General features: G+C 39.9%; 1 protein-coding gene across 1 annotated transcript in view; it reads left to right on the top strand.

Moving 5' to 3' along the window:
- Positions 1-1,558: 1,558 nt before the first annotated feature.
- Positions 1,559-24,780, top strand: part of POU6F2 (POU class 6 homeobox 2) — a 30,810-nt gene continuing 7,588 nt past the window's right edge. Inside the window, exons 1-3 of the mRNA XM_010163212.2 lie at positions 1,559-1,612; positions 6,525-6,731; positions 18,656-18,824. Coding sequence (XP_010161514.2) covers positions 1,559-1,612; positions 6,525-6,731; positions 18,656-18,824 — 430 coding nt within the window. The remainder of the gene's footprint in view (positions 1,613-6,524; positions 6,732-18,655; positions 18,825-24,780) is intronic.

Below are 24,780 nucleotides of genomic sequence, written 5' to 3'. Positions count from 1 at the left end.
TATATATATATATATATGATTAAGAATGAGGCAGCTGAACAAAGGCTAAAGAATCCTGTGCAGATTCTCATTATTCTGTCCTTTCCTCAGTCATTTTCTCCTTAGATTATCTCCTTAAAGTAACTCCTGCTGATGCAGTGACCATACAAGAAGGAACATATCTGTGAACAGAAGCAGCTTCTGAAGGCAAATTTGCAAAACTGTATGAAATGAACCAATTCATAAACGCTGTCCTATGTACTGCAGGTGGTATGACTGCTGGGGTTAAATTAGCTTTTGGCCCCATAAAACTAGAAAAAAAATTGATTTAAACATACCAGCATCATGCTACAGAAGCTGAAGTGAGCTTTCATTTCAGATTATATTCTGAGGACTAGAAAATGAAGATGAGTGAAGCATATTTAAATTGGCAAACGTGCACTCAAATGGTGATTTTTTTGGCTCACTGTGTAAGAGGAAGACATCCATGCATTCTGTTCATAGTTTGAGATGTTAAATTAGCTTATGTGTATATAGTGGTTTGCCTTGTTTTACTGAATAATTTTTCTGGTTTTGCTCATTTTACTTTCCCCTTTTTTTTTATTTTATTTTTATATTGTTCTTCTGTTCTTCAAAACTGAATAATTAACCTGTAATATTTAAAGGGCTGTAACACTGATAAAATCAGAGAAATGTTCATTTTGATGATACTGCTGAACAAACTTAACATTTCCTTTTCATAATTCAAGACATTTTTCAGATGAAATGGAACTATTTGCTTTATATCAGCCCTGGCTGACAGTAGAAACAACCTAGCATGGTGAGTCTTCGATTTTACTTAGCCTTTTCACAGCAGAAACAAAGGCAGTTGTTGGACCATCCATTTGGCTGTAGTTTCTAATATTCCTTCGGTTGTGCTAGGAAAACAACGAAGCAAGGCAGCATCCCTGCTTCCAGTGAGGAGAGAGGGAGAAGAATTTAATAAGAAACTGCGGTACGCTTCATTTTAGAGTCGCATAGTAACTTCACCTAATGTCAAAACACTATTGGTTTATTAGGAGCCACAAGGAAAGACCCACTGCTGGGAAATCAGCAATTAGTGCTCTGTACAGTTAGGCAAAATCGAGTTTTATATCTACAGTGCAAATGGGGCTACAATTAGACATTTATCCCCAGAAGTTCTGAGCAGTCGCTGCAGTTTCAGCCTGTGAGTTACAACAAAGTAATCCACAAAGGCAATTAAATATGAAGATGTGTTGTCAGTCAGGAAAGGATAAGAATGGATTTTTTTTTTATGTTATTCTTTCTTAAAGATCAGCTGTTCAAGGGATCATTTTTGAGGGATCAAATGATTTTATTTAATTTTTAAGAAGAAACCTTTACTGAGCAAGGCAAGGGACCAAAATCTGTGTAATGGTACAAGAAGTGACCAAGCACTTCTGTGTATCAGTGCGGGGATATTACCTGCACAGATATTTGTTGGTTTGCTGAGGCTTTGGGATTTTTCTCCCTCCACGATGAGCTCCATTCCTTGGGATTCTACCTTCACTTTACTGGTGCGCTGTTTCTTTCAGCGTAGATGAATTCAGAGTTTGCAGGACTATGTAGACACAGACCGCTGAGCCCACAGGTGGTAAGTAGGTAGGAGCAGATCAGCAAATTAACTTCAGAGGCAAGCCAAGCCTTACGACTTTATTTCATATGAATAACAATCATGTAAGTTGTCGTGGCAATGGCAGATTCAGGTTGTAAGATTTGAGAGGCCTGATCTCAGATATCTTGAACTCCTAGGATGCTAAAATGACACTAACAGATTCATCAGTGGAGAGTATTCAGACACTCCTAAAAATCACCCTGAATTTCCTTTCAGGTTAGAAACAAATAATTGATTCTTAAAACTTAATTAATATTGGGAAGCACAAAACCCTAAATTAACATCTTCAAAAACTGCTCTCTAAGCATCTCAAGATGCAACTGATCTATTAATCCATAACCAAAAATAAAAGAATCTTCATGAATACTTGCAGTGAAAATCTGACTCTGCCAAGGCTTCTGGCAACACTCTTGTCACTAGGACAGGGTCAGAATTACAGTCTTGGTGTTTTAATTAGAGGTAGAACTAAGTCCTGTCTCTGTAAAAAAGCTGAGATCTGAATTTACATTAAATATCTCAGTAGGATTTCCAGTGTCACATCTGCACATTTTGTGTCTCTCTCTGGAACCTGAACCTCAGATACAAACAGGTGTAATTTATTTTAATCAGCAGCGCTCTGCAGATCACTCTGCGTGACTCCCTTTGAGGTTATGGAGCATTGGCAAGGGGATCCCTTGAATTAACCCTTCGACTTTCAAAACTGTTTGTTGTTTTGCAGATGACACCTGTTTGGCAACTCCTCTGTGAACGCATAGTTGTATGAGGTACAAAGGAATTGTGAAAGCCACGTGCCTAGTGTAAAATAACCCCAAACTTTTAAATTCTATTTTTGTAGTGTGACTTCTAGGGATGTGTTTATTTTCTCAAGAATGTGTTTGACAGGTGGAATTGTTTATGAACTTGAGTCCAAACACTGACAGAGTAAGAAGCCTCTTCCGCTATGTCTCAGAGAAGTTGTGGATGCCCCATCCCTGAGGTGTTCAAAGTCAGGTTGAACGGGGCTTTAAGCAATCTGATGTAGTGGAAGATGTCCCTGCACATGGCATTGGGGTTGGACTAGATGATTTTTAAAAGGTCCTTTCCAACTCAAATCATTCTGTGATTCTGAATGGTATATTGTGGGATAAGTCCCTGGTCACACACTATTCCTGAACTGTCCTTGAATATAATGTGAAGCAGCAGCATTTGCTAGAAAGGAGCAATGCCTTCTCACCAGGGAAATCCCTGGCAATTAAATAGTCTGTACTGTGGCACACCAGTGTCTCAAGCTTGTGGCGTGGTCTTGTTTTATTTCTTCAGAAAATTTAAATGTATCCAACCCATAAATTGTCTTCATAAAGTGAAAGCTTTTATGATACTTTAACAGGACAGATGAGCAAGGCCCAGGGTGAAATTTCCTACCAAAATTAGATGAAGAAGTATGTGGCCCCGCATCAGGACAGTGACCCAAGGTCTGAGGAGGGGATCCAGGTTCAGTACTCCTCCCTAGTGAATATTTTACTTACTCATACAAAGCTGAGCGGTGTGAATCAGGGAGCTGTTAGGATATTTGGGAAAGGGTACTTGGAGAAGGGGGGAACTTGAATCTGGGTTTCTCCATATCAAAGATGCATGTCCTAAACGTAGCCCTGTTGGTTAACTAGAGACAGGTGGATATCTGGTTTTTAACCAGACAAGATTTTACTTTATTTTGGTATAAAATGGAAAAAAAAAAAAATCTTGAAATCTCAATAAGTTTCACAAAGTGAGAAAACTGTTTCCCATTCAGATTTGCCCTTGGCTCCGACTCTAACACCCCTGAGGACAATTGTTGATTGTCCTTCTGGAACACCTCTCTCAGCTGTATGTTTTCCCTGCTCTGTTTTGAGAGCTGTGTGTATGTACAGCACGCTGTGGACAGCATGGTGTGTGACACACATTAATACATATAGATAGCCTTCTGCTTCTGACCTTACAAACTGTCCACTTCAGCACTGTCATTCTATAAAATGTCCAACTGCAGTCCAAGAAATGCATTTTAAATGTGAATGCAAACATTTCTATTACTGATAACACCAGCGCAGCATTTTTTGCTTTGCTGGGATTAGGACCTTGGTAGTTGAAGTTACATTGGAGTAATGACACTCCAAGGTCGCGTCCTTTACTGACGTGGCAAAGGAAGGAGAGGCCTTTGCTATGTTTCTGCTGATAAAATTAAGAAGGATTAAGGATTAGTCCTTGTGTTTGGTGACATATGGTAAAAGTGTAAGAATATATTCATGACCCATAAATATTTTAGGTTGCCAAAAACTGGGAGAAATGTATATACATGTTGCACTGCATCAAAGTTGTATTTAATTCCCACTGATAGTCAGATTTCAGAAAACATTCTGACATCTGATAATGATGTAAATAAATGCCTCCCTTCTCAGTGAACAGCCATCTTCTCACCTGAACTGTAATGCAGCTGCAGTTCAGGTAGGGACATCTTAATAAATAAATAAATAAATAAAAGTACTGTGGTCTGCCGAGAGAAACTCACAGGCAATTCCAGCTGAGAAGCCTAACACTCCAAATCACAGCCTCTGTCTGAATATGCTCCATCGTGCTTCACTTTCATGCTCTGTAAAATGGGGGTAATAATCTTTATTGATCTGTTTACCTTTTAAGAATGCATTAAGGAGAACTTAAATGATATCTTTACAGTGTTTTGAACAGTTTTGATATATGCAGCTCTTACAAGACAGCTTAGTAGGTGGGTTTGCCATTTTACCAGGTCCTCCCACAGGAGAGCTGCCCTGCTTTTCTTCATGGCTCTCTGGTAGCTCAGGCAAGTTTGGTAAATGGATGGTGACTTCAGCACTTACCACTTGTTAGCTCAGCTGCTGTAGCTAACCAAGTGCACTTTTCTCACTCAAAGAGTGGGTCACCTTGTCCTTCCCAGCTGAGCCTACCTAGAGGCACACATTGGGCTGTGACTGCTGAAGAGGCAGGCACTCATTAGGATGCTCTCACTTGGCTGAGCGATACATTAGCCTAATAACGGAAGGAAGAGGGTGATCCCCTGATGAGAGCCTCTTGCCCCTCCAGCTATGCCTGAGTTAGGTGGATATTGCTGTGTGATGCTTTCTTGAGGATGGGTTTTCTGGGGTTGTTGTGGATCACCTTTGGTGATTTAAACATGCAGAGGTCTTCGCAGATCACAACGCAGTTCATACATGTATCCTTTTTCTGTCCTTAGCAAGAGATTCAGAGTTGTTCCTCTAGTTTTGTGCTCTCAGAAAGTAACTTAGTGATCTGCCCACAAAGCCACTGATATTTTCACTAACCAGTCATTTTAGAGCTAATTTTACATTGTTTTATACATTCCCCATTGGTATAATATAAATTAATAGTTGAAATCAATAGGAATGGTGTATGTTTAGGAGACAAATTTGCTTTCAAGTTCCCTTAGAAAAACTTAGCCTGTTTTCCTGAGAAAATGAGTCTTACACCTAGTGCTGCCTGTCCTTCATTCCCTCTTTCCATCCATCCACCTCTCCATACCTTCCTAATAGCTTTGAAACAGCTGACCAATTTCAACAAAAATTATCAGAAGTAAAGAGATCTTAAAAGATTATTAAGCTCCTAAATGGAATGTGAATCATCAGATAGACTGAGGAAAGCTACCCTGTTACTATCTCCACTGAGGAAAAAGAGGGAGAACTCGGCCATAATCCACCCTATTTCTCATCAACCAAGTAGGTCTACACTAGTAGTTAATTTATGGGATAAAGGACACAGGACAACTGTGATCATAGTGGTGGGGGACTGACAGGACATGCAGTGTGGTGGATGTTGAGGATAAAGAGGAGGAAGCGAGGCTTCTGGAGAGGGAAGACTGGAAGCCTTACAATGGGATAGATGTTTTCTGGGGCTGCGACAGAGAAAGTCAGAGGAGAGGTGGTGAAGGAAATAGAGATGTGTTTTGCTTTTTAAACTTTATTTTTTACTTTTCCTGTTGCAATAATCCTATGACTCTAGCATCATTTGTTGTTATTTGAAAAAAAAAAAAGAGTTTGTTTTTATTCACAAGTTTCATCAGAAGTTTGTTTCAGAAGCTCTAATACTTCTAAAAAGAGTCTTCCAACAGAATAACTTTCTTCAATCCAGCAGCTTATGGACTGACAAGTTTTCTTACCGTACCTATCTGACATCTCATCCTAATATTAGTTTTACAGGCACATTCACATTTTAGGAACTCACCGTATTCTCAAATCTGAGATGTCATAAGTGTCTCTTTCTGCAAGTACTTGCCCCAGAAATGTTAGCTAAAATGTTTTATCTAACAACAGCCCTCCCGTTGTGTTGTACTACTTAGTTGTCATCCAAAAGCAGCTGCATTTTTATGAACGTGTCTTAATAAGCCATGTCCTGAAAGGCACCAGTATCTCTTTGTTCCTCCCTGAGGAGTCACAGGTGGTCATCTAGAGTACTAGGTATCAGTAAATCAAGGAAAATTCCATAAGCACGTCAGTTCACAGATAATAACGTTGCACAGATGAGTTGTAGAAAGCAAAAAAAAACCAGGACTGATATTTGCATCTATTTCACTCTGTGTTCAAGTGAGAAGTGGGAACAAGGCCAGAGCATGGCCCAGCTTTTGTTTCATACACTCCCAGCCACAGTAGATTTGTTGGGGATGACAGTGGATGGTGGTAAAGCATACAGGTGATACGTGATGCCACAAATGAGTTTGGAAGTCCTCATCATCCCAATAAAGGAATGGTGGTTTCCCACCCTCAGCCTGTCATATCTGTCTCTCTGTGTTTATTTCACCTAAGTTTGATTTAACATGTGGAAAACAAGTAATTAAGTGTGGCAAGTATATGTGGCATGTGTGCATTTTCCCTTTCTATGTAATTTTTTCCAGATTATTGGAACAATCCCACTGATGCCTAATCCGGTCCCCTCCAGCCAGGCGGCAGGTGGAGCTCAGGGACTTCAGGTGCAGCCGATAACTCCACAGTTATTGACCAACGCCCAGGGTCAGATCATCGCTACCGTCATCGGCAACCAGATACTCCCAGTGATCAATACCCAGGGAATCACACTATCACCGCTCAAACCAGGCCAGCAGGTAACGTGTCTGTACCTGAATGATGATCAAAACAAGATGCACTGAAATCTACTCCTCACAGACTCTCTTGTCGCCTTTCTAAAAACTCCCACTTCCTTCCCATTTTCACCAGCTAAAGATGAATTCTATCACACATAAGTATATTAGTAGTGCTTACTAAATATATAATGTCATATTATATAATTTATTTATATATGCAGGGGTTATCCAGTTTTGGTTGTTTTTTTTTTCCTTTTAAAGGTCATTAAAGGGCCAACTGAGAAAATTTTGTGGCAGAAGCACAGTAGGAATATGAGACAGGAGAGGCCCATCTGGCTTATATAGTTTAGTTCCTTGGTTAGTGGTCATCTAGTAGATTGGGGTTTGAAATGTTTTGGAATGTGCAGAGAAAACAAAGAAAAATATAAAAACTTAGTCTTTTTCACTGGAAAATCAGATATGATCGTGCATATTTGCGTAGACAGGAAATATTCTTAGAGAAATCATTATTCAGTGTAAGGCACCAGGTAGTTCACAGACTTCAGGATGGGTGCAGCACCTTCACCGAGATCCAGAAAGATTTCTGTAGGTCTTTTTATAGTACTCCAAACTCAAATTTGTTAGTTTTGTCTACATCTGTAAAGCAAAGCATTGTAGTGCCACCTTTGTTCTCTGAAAAACAGGAAATTGAGGATGGAAAAGACATCAAATGTGATTACCAAAAAGGTACTTATAAAAGTGTCACTCACTTAAATGTGCATCTTATCATTCCTCTTGCTGGCAGTGAGATTCCCAGGGCCCCCTGAACTCCACATTGTTTTGTTTTGGTTTTTTTTCCCAAATTTAGAGGTGAAGAGCCAATGGATCTCTAAGGTGACTTTTTGTTTGTTTTGAAAACGTTTCACATCCAAACGCTTACATTCTCTTTTTCCATCCTATCCTCTGTGGTATCTAGCAGAGGCATTTTCCAAAGCACTTGTCATTTATCTGACTCTATTTGCTTTAATGGGAGCAGACTTCGACTACTCACAAGTGCTTTTGCAATTGTTGCATGTACGTGGTTCTAAACAAAGTGGGATGGATGGATGGGAGGACAGGCTCTGTGTTAGCACGGGGAAGCCTGACAATGGAATAAGAAACTCAGCAGTTTATGTTTGGTTTCCTGGGGTGCGTGGGGTGGGGTGTTTCTTTTTGAGTCAGTTCCCTGAAGAGATTAGGTCTTTCCCTCCTTTACAATCCTGAGATCCCATTTGAAACGCATGAAATTTAGAAAGAAAGAGGAGGATAGAGGTCCTGTTTTATTATTCCCTGAGGTCTTCTCACCCGCAGAGCAATGCACCTTCTGAGTCCTGTAACAAAGCAACCTCCAGGTGATGTCCACCAGTTGCATTAGCGGGCAGAGAGGGGACAGAGGTGTGACCCTGGTCTGGGCAGCTAGTGGCACTGGGCTCACAGAAAGGGACAAACTGCTGCTGAAGGCTGCAGCTTGCTGAATGAGAGCAGAGGTTTGAAGTAGAAAGTCACCATTTAGCCTTGTCGCATGGTATTGTGCTGGTTCACCCAACCTGCACGCTCATGTGCAGGCACAGACCACCAGTCAGCTGAGCTCTGGTTATGTCCAAGAGCCAAAGACGTGCCCCATACTGTGCTGGTCTGCTCAGGAGCTCTGTGTGAGTAGAAAATACTATTTCAGTTTTGCGGGGTCCAGCCTGTGCCTCTCACACAGAGTCCTGAGGTCCCAGGGGCTGCAGGAAGGGCCACCAAACAGCACAGAGCCTCCTGACTCACATCTGTTGGAACCTGATCAAGACAGTATTTTTGATCGGTGGGGAAAAAAGTAATGCGAATCCTATATGAAAAAACAGTATATATTATCATTTTTATAGGGACAGCAGAAAATTATTTCTATGTATTTGTGCCCCCTCTACTGGCTGTTCTGCTTTTATTGAAGGAATCAGAGGAAATTTTGCCATTGATTTCAGTGGGAGCAGAAAAGAGGTATGAGAGCCAGATTCCTCCTATGAATAATGCTGACAGAAAGTCAAAAGCAATTGAGCTAGTACTATACAAACTGCTGTATCATTTGAAAAGTAAATGGAATTACAGAAGCTGTAAGGAGATCCTGAAATTACCTTATTGCCGGGGTAAAGACTTCACCAAACTGCAGTGTTTGGCTAATGATAGCGTATTTAGTCATGAGTTTAAAACCTTGTTTTCAGAAGACTCAAGTGCTCAATTTTTTTGGAATTCAAAATATTTTGTAAAATGGTGTCACACTGCATTTGGTGTCTTGTAACTTGATGAAAGAAGCTTTAGAAGGGGGAAAGAAAAGTACAAGACAAGTTTGGGAAGAGTTTTAAGAATGTTACAGAGAAATAAATGAGAAAATAAATAATGTAGTAAAATATTCCAGTTGCAGATGATTCTAGTTTAACTTTCAGCTTGTCATTTCTTGGAAACTAAGGACTGCAGGAAAAAGAGAGGTAATTGCAAGCGATGATCCTAAGCTGCTGCATGTTAGCTGAGTCACAATAATTGAACCTGGGTAGCCTGTTTCAGTTGCCAAGTAATGTGTGCCAGTGCTTACTTTTTGCCTGAAGCCTGAAAACTTTGATGTCTCAGCTATTGTTTTAGTCAGCATTACTTATGTGGACTACAGGCCTTATTTATTCATACAACTTTTTCAAACTTGAAAGACTAAAACCTCAATGTCTTCTCCTGGAAATGAGTTCATAGATTACTTACAGGTAGTGTAAAGCAGTGCTGCTGCTTTTTCTGTGTTGTAAATAGGTTGCTTTTTAATGTACACAAGCAATTCCATCATAATCCTATTACTCTAGTTTTTAAGAATAAATAGATGTTTCTTATTTATGTTCTTTAACTACCCACAGTAGGGATTTTCCCCTCTTTAAATTACACTGAGTAGTTAAAGCTTTGGTGCTTTCACTGTTTTCCAAGATTTTGCTAATCTAAGTAGGAGCATCTCTGAGAATTCTCCTAGAAATTGTAATGGCTTTCTAAAGCGGGCAGCTGTTTGCACTCCTGTTGTAGTCTGTGTCCTTTTCACCTCTGTTCATAAACAAGTTTTTCTTTGCTTTTAATAATTTTTACTGCCCATCTCCCAGCCATTTCAATTCCCACACTCATCTCTCTCTGAGATTTTGTGATCAGAACTGAATGCCATGATCACAGTGTGGATACCTCACTGTTTTACATAATATTTTCAGCATTCTTTTCAGCCTAAAAACCTGCTTTTTTCTAACTACCCCTGCTCATTGAGCAGGTTTTTCAATAAGCAGGTGTATCCACCACGATACATCTTTGCTTCCCTGATTGTTACTATGTAGTCACTAAAATGGTTCCTTTTAATGTGAGTGACTTTGCACCTATCTACTCCATATCTCATCTGCCATCATGCTCCCCCAGCGTGTTGCAAACAGGATCTGTAAGTTGTTCGTGGTATTCTCTACTAACATAAGAAATTCACATGTTCCTCCTGCTGATTCAGCTTCACCATTGTTCAACATCTTTTCTTGCTGCCTGTTCAAACCATTCAAACTTCTGGTATAAATCCTTGGATCTCTACTTGTAGTCTCCTTTCTTTAAAAAGGATGATTTATTCCCTAATTTTATGTTTCTTACCCTTTTTTTAAGCTGTTTATATCTCATAATAGAAAAGTACCTTGTAACCTTAACTTCTTCACTTCCTCCATGCCTCTCAGGAGGGATTTTGTCAAAATCCAGGTTGTATGGCTAAATGCACAGGTTGTTTTTTGTTTTGTTTTGTTTTTCAAGAACAGATGAGCTTGTTGTAACAACTTGTTGGCTTTGTTACTTGCTATCAGATTTGAAAACCTTGTTCTCTCATATCAAAAGTGTTCTTTCATATCTTTAACAACACGTGTTAACACCAACACAACTGACAGAAGAACTTGAACCATGAACTGGAGTCTTATGAAAGTGAGGAAAGGATTCATCTTGCTTAACTTAGTCACAGAGCAGTTAGGTATCTGGTAGAAGCTAGTTAATTAGATTTCCTGTAGAGACAAAGAGACATAGACAAGGAGGTACACGCATGTCTAATGGACAACTCAAGCTGTGAAAATAGAATAATTTTTAGGTAGGTTGAATCTCTAATAGGTATCTTAAGGTATCTGTTGTCTCCACTGATGTAGGGTAGCTAGGGTAGCTATTTTAGGATAGGCAATTAATTCTTAGATGAGTGAAATTAGGTAAGAAGAATCCAGCTGCCCATCATCATTGGGGTTCAAAACACAGTCTTGTTTATTAATTTCTTAAACAGCTTTCCTGATAATCAGTGTTTTCCTAATTATTTGCCTGTCCACACAGAAGTAACTTTGACACATTATGTTCTTCTCCAGTGTACCTCATCAAGCGAGTTCCCTTCTTGCTGTTGGCTGGCTTTTTCCTTCTACATACTAGATTCATTAAATCAGCCTGCAGTCCCAGTTGTCCTCAGTCTTGTTTTATCTACACTGCCTGCCAGAACTTCTCATATTTCGTCGTGTCTTATAGCACTACCAGCTTTGGGCTTCTGCCAGCCTTTAACACAATAAAACAAGCTACTAGGCAGCATTTTCTTACATACTCAGTTCCCCATCTTCGTTGTCATTGGCTATCACATTCCAGATTAACTGTGGAGAAGACATGGACAGCTCTCAGATGGGTCTGTGGTCATTCTTGTATACATCTGCTTTCCGTATTTCATGCCAGACATTTTCTTTCTGCAGTCTCAACCTACCACACACACCCTGCAATCTCACTGTCACAACTCCATGCAATCCCTTGTTATCCTCTCCCATTAAAATCTAACCAGCTGTCAATCATTTTCTCTCTGCAATGCTCTTATTGCTTTGATGCTGTCTTGTTTTATGAGAAATGAACTCTTCTTTCTCTATATATTTAAATATAGCCACTAAACTGTGTTGTCTCAATCCGACTTTGTTTTTCTTTTGCTTTTTATATGACTTTCAGTGACGAGGGTGACAATTTTTCTCACTACTTTCTCTTTTCCTTTCCCATCAGCATTGAATAATTCAATTTCATCCATGGATAAAATTACTAGATTTTTGAAAGTCAAGATTGCCAGACTATTTACTAGTACAAGAGACTACATCAGATTTTCATTGCCACAGCATGAACACTTGACTTGTGAGTTACATCTCTTCCTGAACAGTTTTCTTTGTGGCATCTGCACTTGTAGGAATAGGATTTCTCAAAAAATTCAATAAAAATGCACTATACCATTGGGAATAGGAAGATGTCCCTACACCACCTGTGTCATTCTAAGGAACTGAGGCATAGAGAGAAAAGCACTGTTCACTGTTACTGTTACCTCTGAATTATGCACTTACCAACACATTTAAATCTCTTACTGTAATATTGATGTTACATCATTCCTGATGGGGGTCAGAAAGATGACTGATGCACCTGATTTGCATATAAAATTATAACTTTGACAGAAACCCGGCTGCATCCTCAACCTCATTTAGCAAGCCAAGAGACCTTCAGTTATAGCATGTACTTCAAACATAGTTCTGATCCCACAGAAAGGCTCTGAAAGAGCTTCAGCAGATGCTGTCAAAGTCCTACCCCCAGTTATGTCCACAGCACACCAGCACTTCTTTGCTATTGTCTTAATTTTAAGCTATGTGTGAACCCAAACAGCTTCTTTGTGCTAGTTTCCAAATATACCTAATTCTGTTAGTCTAAGCAGTGTGTATAGAGGTCCTTTATACTATATATACTATGCTGAGAGAGAAGGTACTTACTAAACATCAAATAGTTTTCATATTCATATATTCACTTACTTGAATTTAGTTGAGTAAGCTAAATTAGTGTGATGGGGTACAGTATTTGGGAAACATTCTGGCACAGGTGACTGTGAAAGTGATTTGGCATGAAGCGTGGATATGCATCATAACTTATTCTCTCCATTTACTAGAACATTTGAGAAAATATTTTTGAAGCCCAGTATGAGTAGGTTTGAAAACAGACTTCCTCTGCCATGGTGCTCTCAAATCATGGAGTGGCCGTAGCACACCACCACTCTTTCTCAAAAAGAAATGTATGGCACATTTTAGGAAACGTAGATGGAGCAGAGAAGTCCATTTACAGGAAGAATGGAAGCATGAAACACTTAAACTACTACTTCTGCAAGGCATTATTATGGCATTTCAAAGTGTTAGGGGATGTGTTTGTACATCAAGGTATTTATTTTTCAGCACCTTCCACGGACTTTAGTCTTTACTACTAAAGCTAATGTCCATGTTTCTGAGGAAGAACTAGCTGACATCAGAAAAAATTTTAAATCTTTATTTGTATCATGAAGGGAATTGTTTAAAATGTATTTCTTGTTCTTTGTGCCACTCCTCTTAGTTTCATCTCTTCTGCCCTTTTTGTTATACTTGTCTTTTTCACCTCTGTCTTCTCTAATTTGTTGTGTTTCTTCGTCTCTCAGATTTCCTTTTCACTGAATCACAGAAAAATAGGACTGGAAAGGACCTGAAGAGGTCATGCAGTCCATACCCTCCCCCGAGGCAGGATCAACTGTCCCTATATCATTCTTGGCAGATGTTTGTCTAACCTGTTCTTAAAAACCTCCAGTGATGGAGGTTCCCTGACATCCCTAGGCAACCTAGGCCATTCTCCTTTGAATTCAAAAGGCCTTCCTGATGCTTGACCCTGGCCTCCCTTGCTGCAATTTAAACCCATTACTTTCTTCTCCCTTCTGTTAGGACCATATTTTGCCTTTGCTGTTTGTGCAGATTCTCTGTAAAACCAGAAGCAGTTCTGTTATGATACAGGGCAATATTCTCTCAAAAGTTTGTTCTTTATTTCCACTTGGTTTCTTTCCCTTTCTTAAATTTATGCAAAATACCTTGTAGTTCTACCACTATCATGTAACTTTTTAGATGCAAGGAAGATCCCTAATCTCGTAAGGAGACCTTAATATAGGCCTTCAGCCAACTACCCCAGGTGTAGGGATATCCTGTATACATAATTTAAGAACAAAATTTAGTCTTACAGACCTAATTCATTCTTTGCTCCTGCAATTATCAATCAATACTACCTTCACTGTTGACAGCAGCATGTAAAGCTGATGTAAAAGAAGAATCAGGCCCTTTCTGTTCTTCATTTTATCCTTATGAAGTATTATGCTGCACTTTATGCTTCTCATATTCCTCTTAACTGTAGTGTGCATACATATATTCCCGCTAGATACTGATAAGCATTGCCTACAGTCATCGTTCTCAGCTTGTCTACTATATCCACCTCCACAGAATGGCACTTACAGCAACTGCTTCTGTAATTTCTCTGCCTCCTTCTGTCTTTGGATGGAAAATGCACAACAGTCATAAATATAATTCATATCATATGTACGTGTCCAAAATTGGGAAAAGTCAGCTATTGCAAGTTCAAATTGATTCTGTCATCTAGAATCTAATTCATAATCTAATCGTCAGCTCTCCTTAAGGCTATTTCTGGAGTGGAAATTATAGTGGATGAAAAGAGAGAGAGTATTTTAATGCAATTTCATGACATAGATAACTATCATTGTTCTTTAAGCAGGACATTTACAGCTTAACCGTCACGTCTGTAAAACAGAGGGTGTGCTGGAAATTATGTAGGGAGTTAAGGATGCAATCCTCCCTCAGTCCCTGGCTGGGCCTTAAGGTGACTCTTCAGCCTCTCTAACCCCGTTACCCCCTTTTCCCTTACAAACAGTGAGTTAGAAACCAACAATCTGTAACTACCTCTTGTATATTGCTGTTACACCTAAAGTTGCTGTGCATCCAGACTTCACTAGCCATATCCCTTTTTACCCACCTAAATTTTGAGAACTTCCCAGAATCACAGGATGTTGGGGATTGGAAGGGACCTCAAAAGCTCATCCAGTCCAATCCCCCTGCCAGAGCAGGAACCTAAACGAAATTATACAGGAAGGCGTCCAGGCGGGTCTTGAATGTCTCCAGAGAAGGAGACTCCACACCCTCCCTGGGCAGCCTGTTCCAGGGCTCTGTCACCCTCACTGTAAAGAAGTTTCTTCTCAAGTTTAAGCGGAACCTCCTGTGTTCCAGCTCACACCCATTGCCCCTTGTCCTACCATTGGGCATCACTGAGAAGAGCCTGGCTCCATCCTCATGACATTCACCCTTAACATATGTATAAACATCAATTAGGTCACCCCTCAGTCTCCTCTACTCCAGTTTCTTACATTTGTCCAAAGATTTCCAGACATCTGACAAGAAAACTGCCAAGCTTCTGGGTATCACAGTTATTTCAAAAATACATTTGTAAGAATATTGTGCAATACACGTGCAGAGAATCAAACACTTCCTAGACTTAACTAGCACACTGTGCATGAGCTAAGTAGCGGCTGCGCGCACGCTTTGCACACACAACTGAAGAATGCAGAATGCCCTCTCATTCTGGTGCTTCCTGGAACCATCACATTTATTGTGTACACACCCAGCAGTAGAACTATTCAGGGACTGTATGCGTAGCATGGCTGGAAAATGTTGGATTTGCCATCTGTGTCTTACATGATCATGTGTTTCTCTCTGAGAAATATTGTATGTATAATATATTGAGAACGTCAATGTAAAGAGAAATGTAATGTAAAGAGAAATAATGTATTTCTCTCTGAGAAATACTGGTGGGAAATAGCATAGAATCATAAAAAATTAAGGCTGGAAGGTCAAGGTTCAAGAGATTATCCAGTCCACTCTGTTGTTCTCAGGCACAGGAGCTATATTCCTGTATTTGTTGAACTTGCTCCTAAGCACTCTCATAGGAACTGCACAGGTTCCCCCAGCAATTTGTGCCAGTCCTTCACTGCCATGTTAGACAGCTATTCCCAACATCTCCTTTGCATCTTCCAGGTTACTGCACCTCATTCTCTCCAGTATAAAATGTAAGACAGAATCATTCTGTCCTCTTTTCACTAGTTCTACCTATATTTGAGGCAGGCAACATATTCTGCTTAGTCTACTCTTCTTTAGATTAAACATGACCAGTTCATTCCAGGTGTCTTCATAAGCCTCAGGTAACTCCCAAGCCTTCAGACACTTCAATTATTCTCCTCCAGTTGGTCCAGATTTTTTCTGAAGTGTGTCATCTGGCAGTGGACATGGTGCCCCCCCCTGCAGTGGTCTTTCCAGTGCTTAGTAGAAAAGGAGATTCTTCACGATCACTGCAGACATCACTCCTGCTCACACAGCTTGGCATGGGAGTTGCCTTTTCTTCATTTTTGCAGCATCTCAGCATAGCTGCTGGCATGTTCAAACTGCTAAAATCATTTTGAATCCTAATCCTGTATTCCAACCTATCAAAAGTCCCTCCCATCATGTAATTGGCATGTAAATTTAGTAAGCATATTCCCTTCTCCATCATCCAGGTCGTTAAGAAAATCTTGAGCAGTGCAGAACGAGGACAGACTTCTGTGAAGCCCCATACATGCAGCCTTCCATTTCCACAGACAAGCTATCTATCCTCTTGGCTTTGTTTTCCAACTACTTTTGCATTTATTCCGCAGCAATTTCATCTAAACTCTGTTTCCCTGGGTTATAAAGAATGTCGCAAGAGGGAGTGTTGAGAGACTTGGAAAGTCAAACCACCTACTGCTTTTCCTCTGTCCACAAGGCCAATTACCCTGTCTTACAGGCAGATCAGATTGGTTTGACACAGTTTGTTCCTAACAATCCATGTTGTCTGTCGCTACCGTGTTTTCTTGCGGGTGCTTACAAATTGTTTGATTATTTTCTTCAGTACTTTTCCACGGGTTGAAGTTTAGTTGACTGGACTATAATTTTGCAGATCTTTCTTTTTAAAGATAGCTACTCCATTTGCTCCTCCATCCTCGCAGATAAGCACTAACACCTTTAAGGCTATTCCAGGTAGTGCAAAAGCACCTAACTCATCTAAATACAATACTTCTCGTCCCTCACCTAGGCTGACATCTTTAGTTTTGCCAGAGATTCCCTTGGATGACAGACCCCAAGCCCAAATGCCTGCCTGTTTCTGAGGGCTGTGGTCTGGAGTGATGTGGGTGTAGTGGATGGGCAGTCAGTCCATTTCTGCAGTGTTCAGAGGAGGCCAGTCCTCCCAGAGGATTGCTTCCCTAGGAGAAGATACTATAATAGTAGACGTTCTGGGTTGGGAGCTCTCTATAGACGAAATCTAACCCTTAGTGAATTTTTTTCAAAGATGCCCAGTGCTTCCATGAGTCTGAAATCTGAAAGCCTTTCAGTCAGCTTCTCAACTATTATCCCTTTGATAAAGTGCCAGTTTTCTTTCTTTAAATTGTGCTCGATCCAAAAAAAACTCCTCGAGGTAATAAAATGGTGTTGTTTATCGATCCCCGGGGAAGTCAGAATAGGCTAAAACTGGTCAGATAAAGCATTTTCATTATTATTAAAGGGTAACTCAAAGCTTCTTGCTTAATTTTGTGTTATATCATTCCATGTGGGAGGTAGAAAAAGGACTTGTAATTTTTTTTTCATTCTTAAACAGACCCATAACAGGAATAATGTCATTAAAATTGTTCATATGTATTCCACAAAAAAATGTCATCTTGAATGTGATCAGATACCTTTATCCACTATGCCATACAATTTGTTGTCTACTTAGCATCAGTCATTTCTATGTGTTCTGGGAGCATATTATATATAATTTGAGTATTGCTAATGAATTCAGCTCCTTTTCTGAAGTCATTTGTTCAGTTAAATATCAAAAGAGGAAAAACTCATACTCCTTAGAATTCAAGAAATAGGTTTAAATTACTAACTTCAAGCAAGGCCAAATAGGCCTTTATCTTTCCCCCTTTCTGAGAACGCAGATAACAGCTGTCACTTAAGAGTGAAGCCTTTTAGTACATTTTTGCAATCTCTTTGCTCAATATCAAGAATCAACATAAAATAAAGGTATTATAATAGCAGTCACCTGAGTGGAGCAGGACTATATTACTGTATTATTAGGCTCTGAAAGGGCTGTGCTGGACTACTAGAAGCCGGCAATTGAAAACTGTGAGGTCCATTGTGTGCCTTCCTTCTGCAGAGAGACAGCCCTTTGAATTTCCTGGGAGTTTTATGTAAAAATCAGTACCACTGAATGTTCCTAGTTTTCAGTCCCACCTGAAAGCTTATTATAGGCAGAAGGAATTAATGGTTCTTTCCTTTCCCCTAGTGAACAACCAAAGACTACACTGTTGTAAAATTTGTAAAAAAAAATAATAATAAAATTGTGAAGCCCAATTCATGTGTGACAGTGTATCATTTGCATCTACCATACTCACTAGACTTTTTACATATGTCTTACTTGCCACAGTCCTACTGTGAATGTGGCTTCGAAGTTTCACTGTGTGTTTTAGGCAAGGACAATTTATCAATTGAGAAATAAGATTTCAACATTTTGGTTTGTTTGCTAGATCTAATGTCATAAAAGAAATTATTCTTTTCTGTAGGGAAGGGTTTTCCCCCTAATTTATCTTGTCTTCCCCATTCCCACTCTTCTTGGCCCTGGTCCTGAAGTATGAAAGGACCTCTCTGAAACAACGCCAGTGTGTATGAGAATCCATGTAGGGAATAAAAGTCTGACTTCATGAGTCAGAAAACAGGTAAGGACATGTATTTATTAAATCAGAATGCTGTTGGGAATGTCATAGGTCTCTTATCTCCCATTTCAAACGAGTACTTAGCTTCTAATTAGATTAAGCATCTGATTAAACTGAGAAAAAATGGAAAGTCAGAATTCAAAGGAGCTGAGATTGCTCCTGCTGTAACACTGTTACCTGAAATAAGTTCATGGTATTTAATGCTCCTATGGGATTTGTTCCCCAGAAGTAGAAGGGTGAGATGGTGCATTGAAAGTTTCCTGTTACTGCTTCGTTTTCTAAATACCTATTTTTACATTTTAACATATAGCTCCATCAGCCCTCCCAGACGCAAGTGGGACAAGCAGCCTCACAACCCAATCTCCTGCATTTGGCTCACAGTCAAGCATCTATGTCTCAAAGCCCAGTGCGTCAGGCTTCTTCTTCTTCCTCCTCATCCTCCTCCTCTTCAGCTTTGAGTGTTGGCCAGTTAGTCAGCAGTAAGTATTGCTCCCTGGCTCTCCTTAATTCTCCCCTCTGTTTGTCCTCCTCAATGCTGAGTTTCCTGATCTGCTTTCCCTCCTTTTTTTTTTTTGTTTTCTTTTTCCTCATATAATAGATTGTATATTGCTAAGTAGAGTGACTCTTACTAGTAAGAACTGCTAAGCGCTGTCATGGATGGGGCTTAAGGTAAACATGCCTTGAGAAATTGTAATCCATGCTAAAAATGGTCATTAAAATTGTAGCAGCTGTTAATTGACTTTTGAGGACAATTCTTATAACTAAAATGTAGTTTATGTTCTTTGGAAATGAGGTTTTGAATCGGTCAATATAATGAATTATATTGCTCAGAATTTGGTGGGCAGAGAGATCCTCCTGCCTTTGGTTAGGCTGCTTGTTCGTTACTGTTTGTTTGCTTGCTTAGCGTAGCAGACTGTTTTACAAACCCTAACACTACACCAATCCAGAGCGAGAGACCTTTCTTGCCAGGAAAAGCTTTTACAGTTTAAACAAGAAAGAACTGTAACGTGGGAGAAGCACGCTGTGCTGAAATAACTGAGTTGGTGTTACGATGACCTCCTGAGCAGCCCTTTCTCCCCAATCACACAGTTCAGCATCTTCGCTGTTACCTTACGTCCTGGGGTTGGTTTTTGGGTTTTTTTTCAGCACTAACTCTGGTCTTTACATAGCAAAAAACAACAGGTTAGAAGTCTACATAAGAAGCATTAACAGTTTTTGCACATCTGCAACAATCTGAGTGTATTGGGTGACCTTGTTCAAAGAGAGTCCATGTACATATTTCAAGTAAACAAACACTATAGCTCACACCATATTGGTAATGTAAAATATATGACTGCTACAAGCTTATGAAGGGCTTGGAGAAACTGTCATGCAAGGGAAGATGTGAAAAAAAATCTTGGTTAGATTATTTCCGAGATTGTTGACATGGGGAAATTACTAGTAGAGCTATAGTGGTAAAATTATGCTGGTCTAACTCCCAGTGTGAATACTTTTATTCTGGAATAAAAATATCTGCATTGGTAGCTGTAAGTACATAAAATATATAGATACAGATATAATTATAGTGATATAAATATACTGCTATTGCTCTGTCAGTAAATTTTCTCACGTAGACAAGCTTGTAGGAAGGAGACAAATAAGAGACTTCATGTTAAAAATACATAAAGTTACCCCTTGTCTATGTGGGAAAATTGACTAAAATAGCTATTGTGGAATAAGTTACTTTTCAATGGCTGCTCCAGAATAGTCTCCCTTGTGGACATTCTTATTAAAAAAAATATTCTAGAATAACTATTGAGGGGTACTCTACCCCACAATATTTATTCCAGTCAATTTCCCCATGTGCATAAGCGCACTACACAATAACAGCAACATGGAAGAAGCCCTTTTAAGTTGAAGGGATAAATCCATCAAAAGTTAGGAGATGCTAGAAAAATAGTTACTTGTTCAACTGTTCAACTTGTTCAACTGCAGTTCCTCTTAGAACATGCATTGTGTGATAATGATAGACGTGATTAAAATCATGCAATCATGGTTATTTTCTCATCCTTCTTTCAGTGCATTCCCAATGGAATTGTTCTAGGGATGCATCAGAATTACTGATGCAAGAGGTGGGCTGTTGTCCCAGAGTTTGTTCCCTACCCGATTCACCCAATTGTTCCCCAGCTGGTGCAACATTGAGGTTGGGAGCTGTAGAAGGGTGAAGCATGGACTTGCTTCAGGCGGGAGATGTCTGAGCTGCTGAAGCTTTCCATCTGCCACATAATTCCAGTGCAATGGCAGACAAGTCTCTTAAAACAGATTTTTTTCGTAAGTGCTCCCTCAATATCCAGCTTGAGACTCTGGACTTTAATTTACAAAAGAAACTGGTACTCACAGTTACAATTTTAAGTGCACTTTCACTGTGGAAATATATAAAGAACCATTTAAAGACACAGTCTAAAAAATCATCTCCCACTTGACCTAGACTAGGTACCCAAAAATGCTTTTTCCCTTAATATCTGTCTACTTCTCTGTGAATGAGAAGGGGAAGAGCCTCATCTTGTAGAAACACAAGAAAATAAATTAAGATTTAAAAAACCAGAAGAGCTCAAGAGGGAATGAATAACTATGTCTTTGGTGAAGAGCTTTAATAGAGGTCTGGGGCCACACACTGAAGAAGTAAAAAGGCAATACATCAATCGGTTCCTCCAGAATGAAGTACAATTCCTCCTGTCCACTGGACAAGGCAGGGGTCTGGGGAAAAAGAACTGGCAATCCAGAGCTCTAAGAATACACTACGCTGCGTTGTGGGCTACTGTAACTCCAGGGTTTGGTACCTTCTGAAAGTTTATTTGTGAAACCCTAAGGATGTCCTTTCAGCTTCGTTTCTTGCTCAGATAAATTTCAAGGTTGTTACAAAAGCAGAATAGTAATGAAAGTCAGTCATATGGGGAGATAATGCTTATATTCATAGTTGGCAATAGGAGATCTTCTGTCAGTTGAATGGATGGAGAAGCTGATAGGTTGTGTTATCTTGTTGGTCCTGCTTTAAAAGGATTAAGACGCATTCTGTGCTCATGGATTTGTCTGAGAGCAGAGGAGTATGAGGCACAGGAATATTAATTTGGGAAGAGGGGAGATACACTAATGAACATAGACTTTCTACTTCTTTCTCTCAGGCCTGACTCCTTCCACCACTTGTCCTATTCCAGTCCCGTTACTTCCTCACACTATTCTCCACACAATCTCTTCTCCTCTTGCCTCTGTGCTTTTGTTACTCTTGCCTTCTCCTGACAGACCTGCCACTGCAGCCCATCATTCCTCAACTCCTCCTCCCATTTCAATTCCTCTCCAGCTCCCAGTCATTCTCCATCCCCAGACCATATCTGTGTCCCTTTTAACAACCTTTTTTTTTTTTTTTAGGTAATTTCTGTCTTCCTCTACCTTGTTTTATCACCAGTGCTGCCTCTTTTTCCCTGTTTTCTTTCCTCTACCAGCATGATTACTACTCTCTGCACAGTCAGACCCTCTCTTCCTCCACTCCAAACTCAAATCCCTGCTCCTTAATAGTCTTCAGGATTTTCTTGCTTTCCATCATTTATTTTTCTTCAGACTCAAGGTTAATTTTTGTCCTCTCTGCATTCAAATCATGCAGATGCCACTCCCACCCTCTCTGGAAACCATCAGAGAAGTTGTGGAATGATCACCAAGAAGAGAGGAAAGTCAGTCTCTGTTTTTACTGCCATCCTGGCCCAAAGCAGGCCAGAGCCACAACTATAGGAGGGGGAAGTTCTTCTCCTTCTACTTCAGCCTTAGGCTCAAGTATCCTCGGTACAGAGAAAATTTTAAAGAAAGCTCCACACATAGGTCTAGGAAATGTCTGCTGAGTAGGTGTGGGCTTTGGAGGCTCACCTGCTTGAACTTGTTGGAGACAGAATTTTAAGCCAATTCCTGACATAACCATTATCTCCCTGACACTTATCAAGACCATGTTTCAAGTTGTAGGAAAACTGAAACTCTTAAAGAAAAGGAGCTATTACATCTTTTTTTATCCCAGGCAGAACAATGTGTTTTATTAGCCTCGTTCTCAGAAGTAGTTGACCTGAAGTTTGTCTTCTAATGGCAAATGCCAGGCAAACTTAGCCATAGTCAATACCCTAATGCCAGGCAAACTTAGCCATAGTCAATACCCTAATGCCAGGCAAACTTAGCCATGGTCAATACCCTACCTGTGATAATGAATGGCACAGAGAAGATAGCTGAAGTGTTTCTCCCTTGCACAAAACAGAAGAAAACTCAATTAAATCCAGTGGGGAACTCAGAGTAAAGAAAATATTTTTCATACAGTCAGACTGAGGAAGGTGTTGTGCTTGGGAATTGATTCACTGGGACCCAGATCTTCAGAGCATTCCAAAGGGAGAAGCTCTTGATGGGGATCTGCTGTGAAAAAGCTTAATGATAATTACACATAAATAAAAAGTTCTGAATTTGTTTTAAATTTATGTTTCTGCCTTCACCCAGTCCTTAGCTATTCAAGACCAACATACTGAGTAGTGTGAGGGGAAAATCAATGAATTCCTGCCATTTACATAGCATTATCACACGGACAGAAGTCAAACAGTCATCTCAATGATCCTTGATGGCTGTCCAGCATGTTCTTGAGAACATGTAGCCAACCACAAACAGGAGCTAACACTGCACGCGTAAGCCCACTTAAGCTGTCATGTAAGTGACAATGTTCCAGGGCACAAGAGAGCTACCTGCTGGTTTCCAGTAATGTGGAAACAGCCTACAAGAAAGAAGAAGATGTGGTCAGTTCAGTAGTGCAAGATCAAACCACCTGTGTAATGAAACATGAAAAGACAAACAGGATCCTTTACAGCTTGTTGTTGTTGTTGTTGGTAATACCATCTTTTAGACAGACAGTCCTAACTGATCTTCACGAATTTGAAAATTGTTTAATGTGACTAAAAAACCCATTTGCTAACAACTGTGCCTGCACACAGGGAAATAAGAAGACAGAAAGTTCTACTCCTTTGCAGAATCCATTCAGTTTCTGGGAGCAGATCCCTGAAGGGCAGGAGCACCACTTCATCAAACCTCTGGCCCATAATTGAACAAAGCCTTCTTTGTGTCCCAGCTCCCACGCTGGCTAGCGGAGCTTTGTAGAACAAGCCTACAACTGAAATCTAGTGTCTGCCAAGTCCATTCAAAGTCTCCTCACCCCATTTAGTGGGGTGAGGCCTGCAATGGGCCAGTGGTCCTGAAAGAAAGCCGTAGGCACGAGGGCAGCAAGAAACAGCTTGTGACCTCCCGAACATCTCTTTGATTGCTTTACCCCTCCTGAGGCAGGAATATTGTTGTGTCCTTTTCCTCATTCGCTCCAAAGCTGCAGTCCAGTCCTCCAGCAGGGCCCCTGGAGTCAAGTACCTCGGTAGAGATATGCCTTATTCCACAAATTGTTGCCAACTAAAGTACATCTTATTCTACCTTATTCTGTTTATCAAATTGCCTAGAGCAACGTAACTTCAGTAAATAAATAATTTGTGGCCACCTCACATCAGTGAAGTGTACTCTAAAGTATTATGAGAAAGGGATCAGAATTGGGCTTTAATAACTTTAGTGTTCCATGTTCCTTGTTTTTATTCCTTTTACTTTCCATTGTAGTAATATTTATGATTTTACTTTTTTTTTCTTTAACATGTTTCCTAATTTTAAAAAGGTGCATTTCCTTCCTTTTTTTAATTGTCCCTTTATTTTTTTTATTTCCTACCCTTTTTTTTCCCCCCACCCTGGATTGGTGTGTTCTTTATAGCTTCCCCCTTTTATCTCATCCTCACTCCTTCATCCCTCACCAGCAACAAGTGCTAGTTCTTCTAAAGACAAGAAAATATGGTTGTTTACAAACAAAGGACATTTTAAAAAGCAGCTCTGCTTAAGCAAGGACTGCAAGATTAATCTCTATTCTTCCTGTCCCTTCTGTTTGATTTCTTCATATTGTCTCATCCTCTCTCTGTTCTCTTTTCTCTTCTTTGTTTTCTCTTTATTCAATTCTCCATCATTATTCCTCCTTTTTTCCATTTAATTTTCCTCTTCTCAGATACATCCCTCTTCTCATTTCTTTAACTTTTCCACCGTATGTTCTCTTTGTGGAAATCACTGTTTTCCCCTCATGCTCTGAGACTTGTATCAACATGAAGTTCCTTTCTTCCCTCCAAATTAATTTTACTGTCATCTGTTGTTATAAAATTTAAATGCCTCCCGCAAACAAATTATTATTCTCTCTTTCCCCTGAGCTCCAGTCCATTTTCCATTAACAATGTTTTGTCCTGCCTCTCTTATCCAATTTACCTTCCATTGGACTTCCTCTGCCAGCTATTTCTCCTCCTGTCTGACTGGGGAAATCATCCCCTGTAATCCCTCCCGTGGTAGAACTCTGCACAACAGAAATTT

This window comes from Antrostomus carolinensis, unplaced genomic scaffold, assembly GCF_000700745.2.
Source record: "Antrostomus carolinensis isolate BGI_N321 unplaced genomic scaffold, ASM70074v2 scaffold29992, whole genome shotgun sequence".
Taxonomy (NCBI): domain Eukaryota; kingdom Metazoa; phylum Chordata; class Aves; order Caprimulgiformes; family Caprimulgidae; genus Antrostomus; species Antrostomus carolinensis.
Note: the sequence above shows the minus strand (reverse complement) of the source record. Positions and strands in the feature narration are given on the sequence as shown.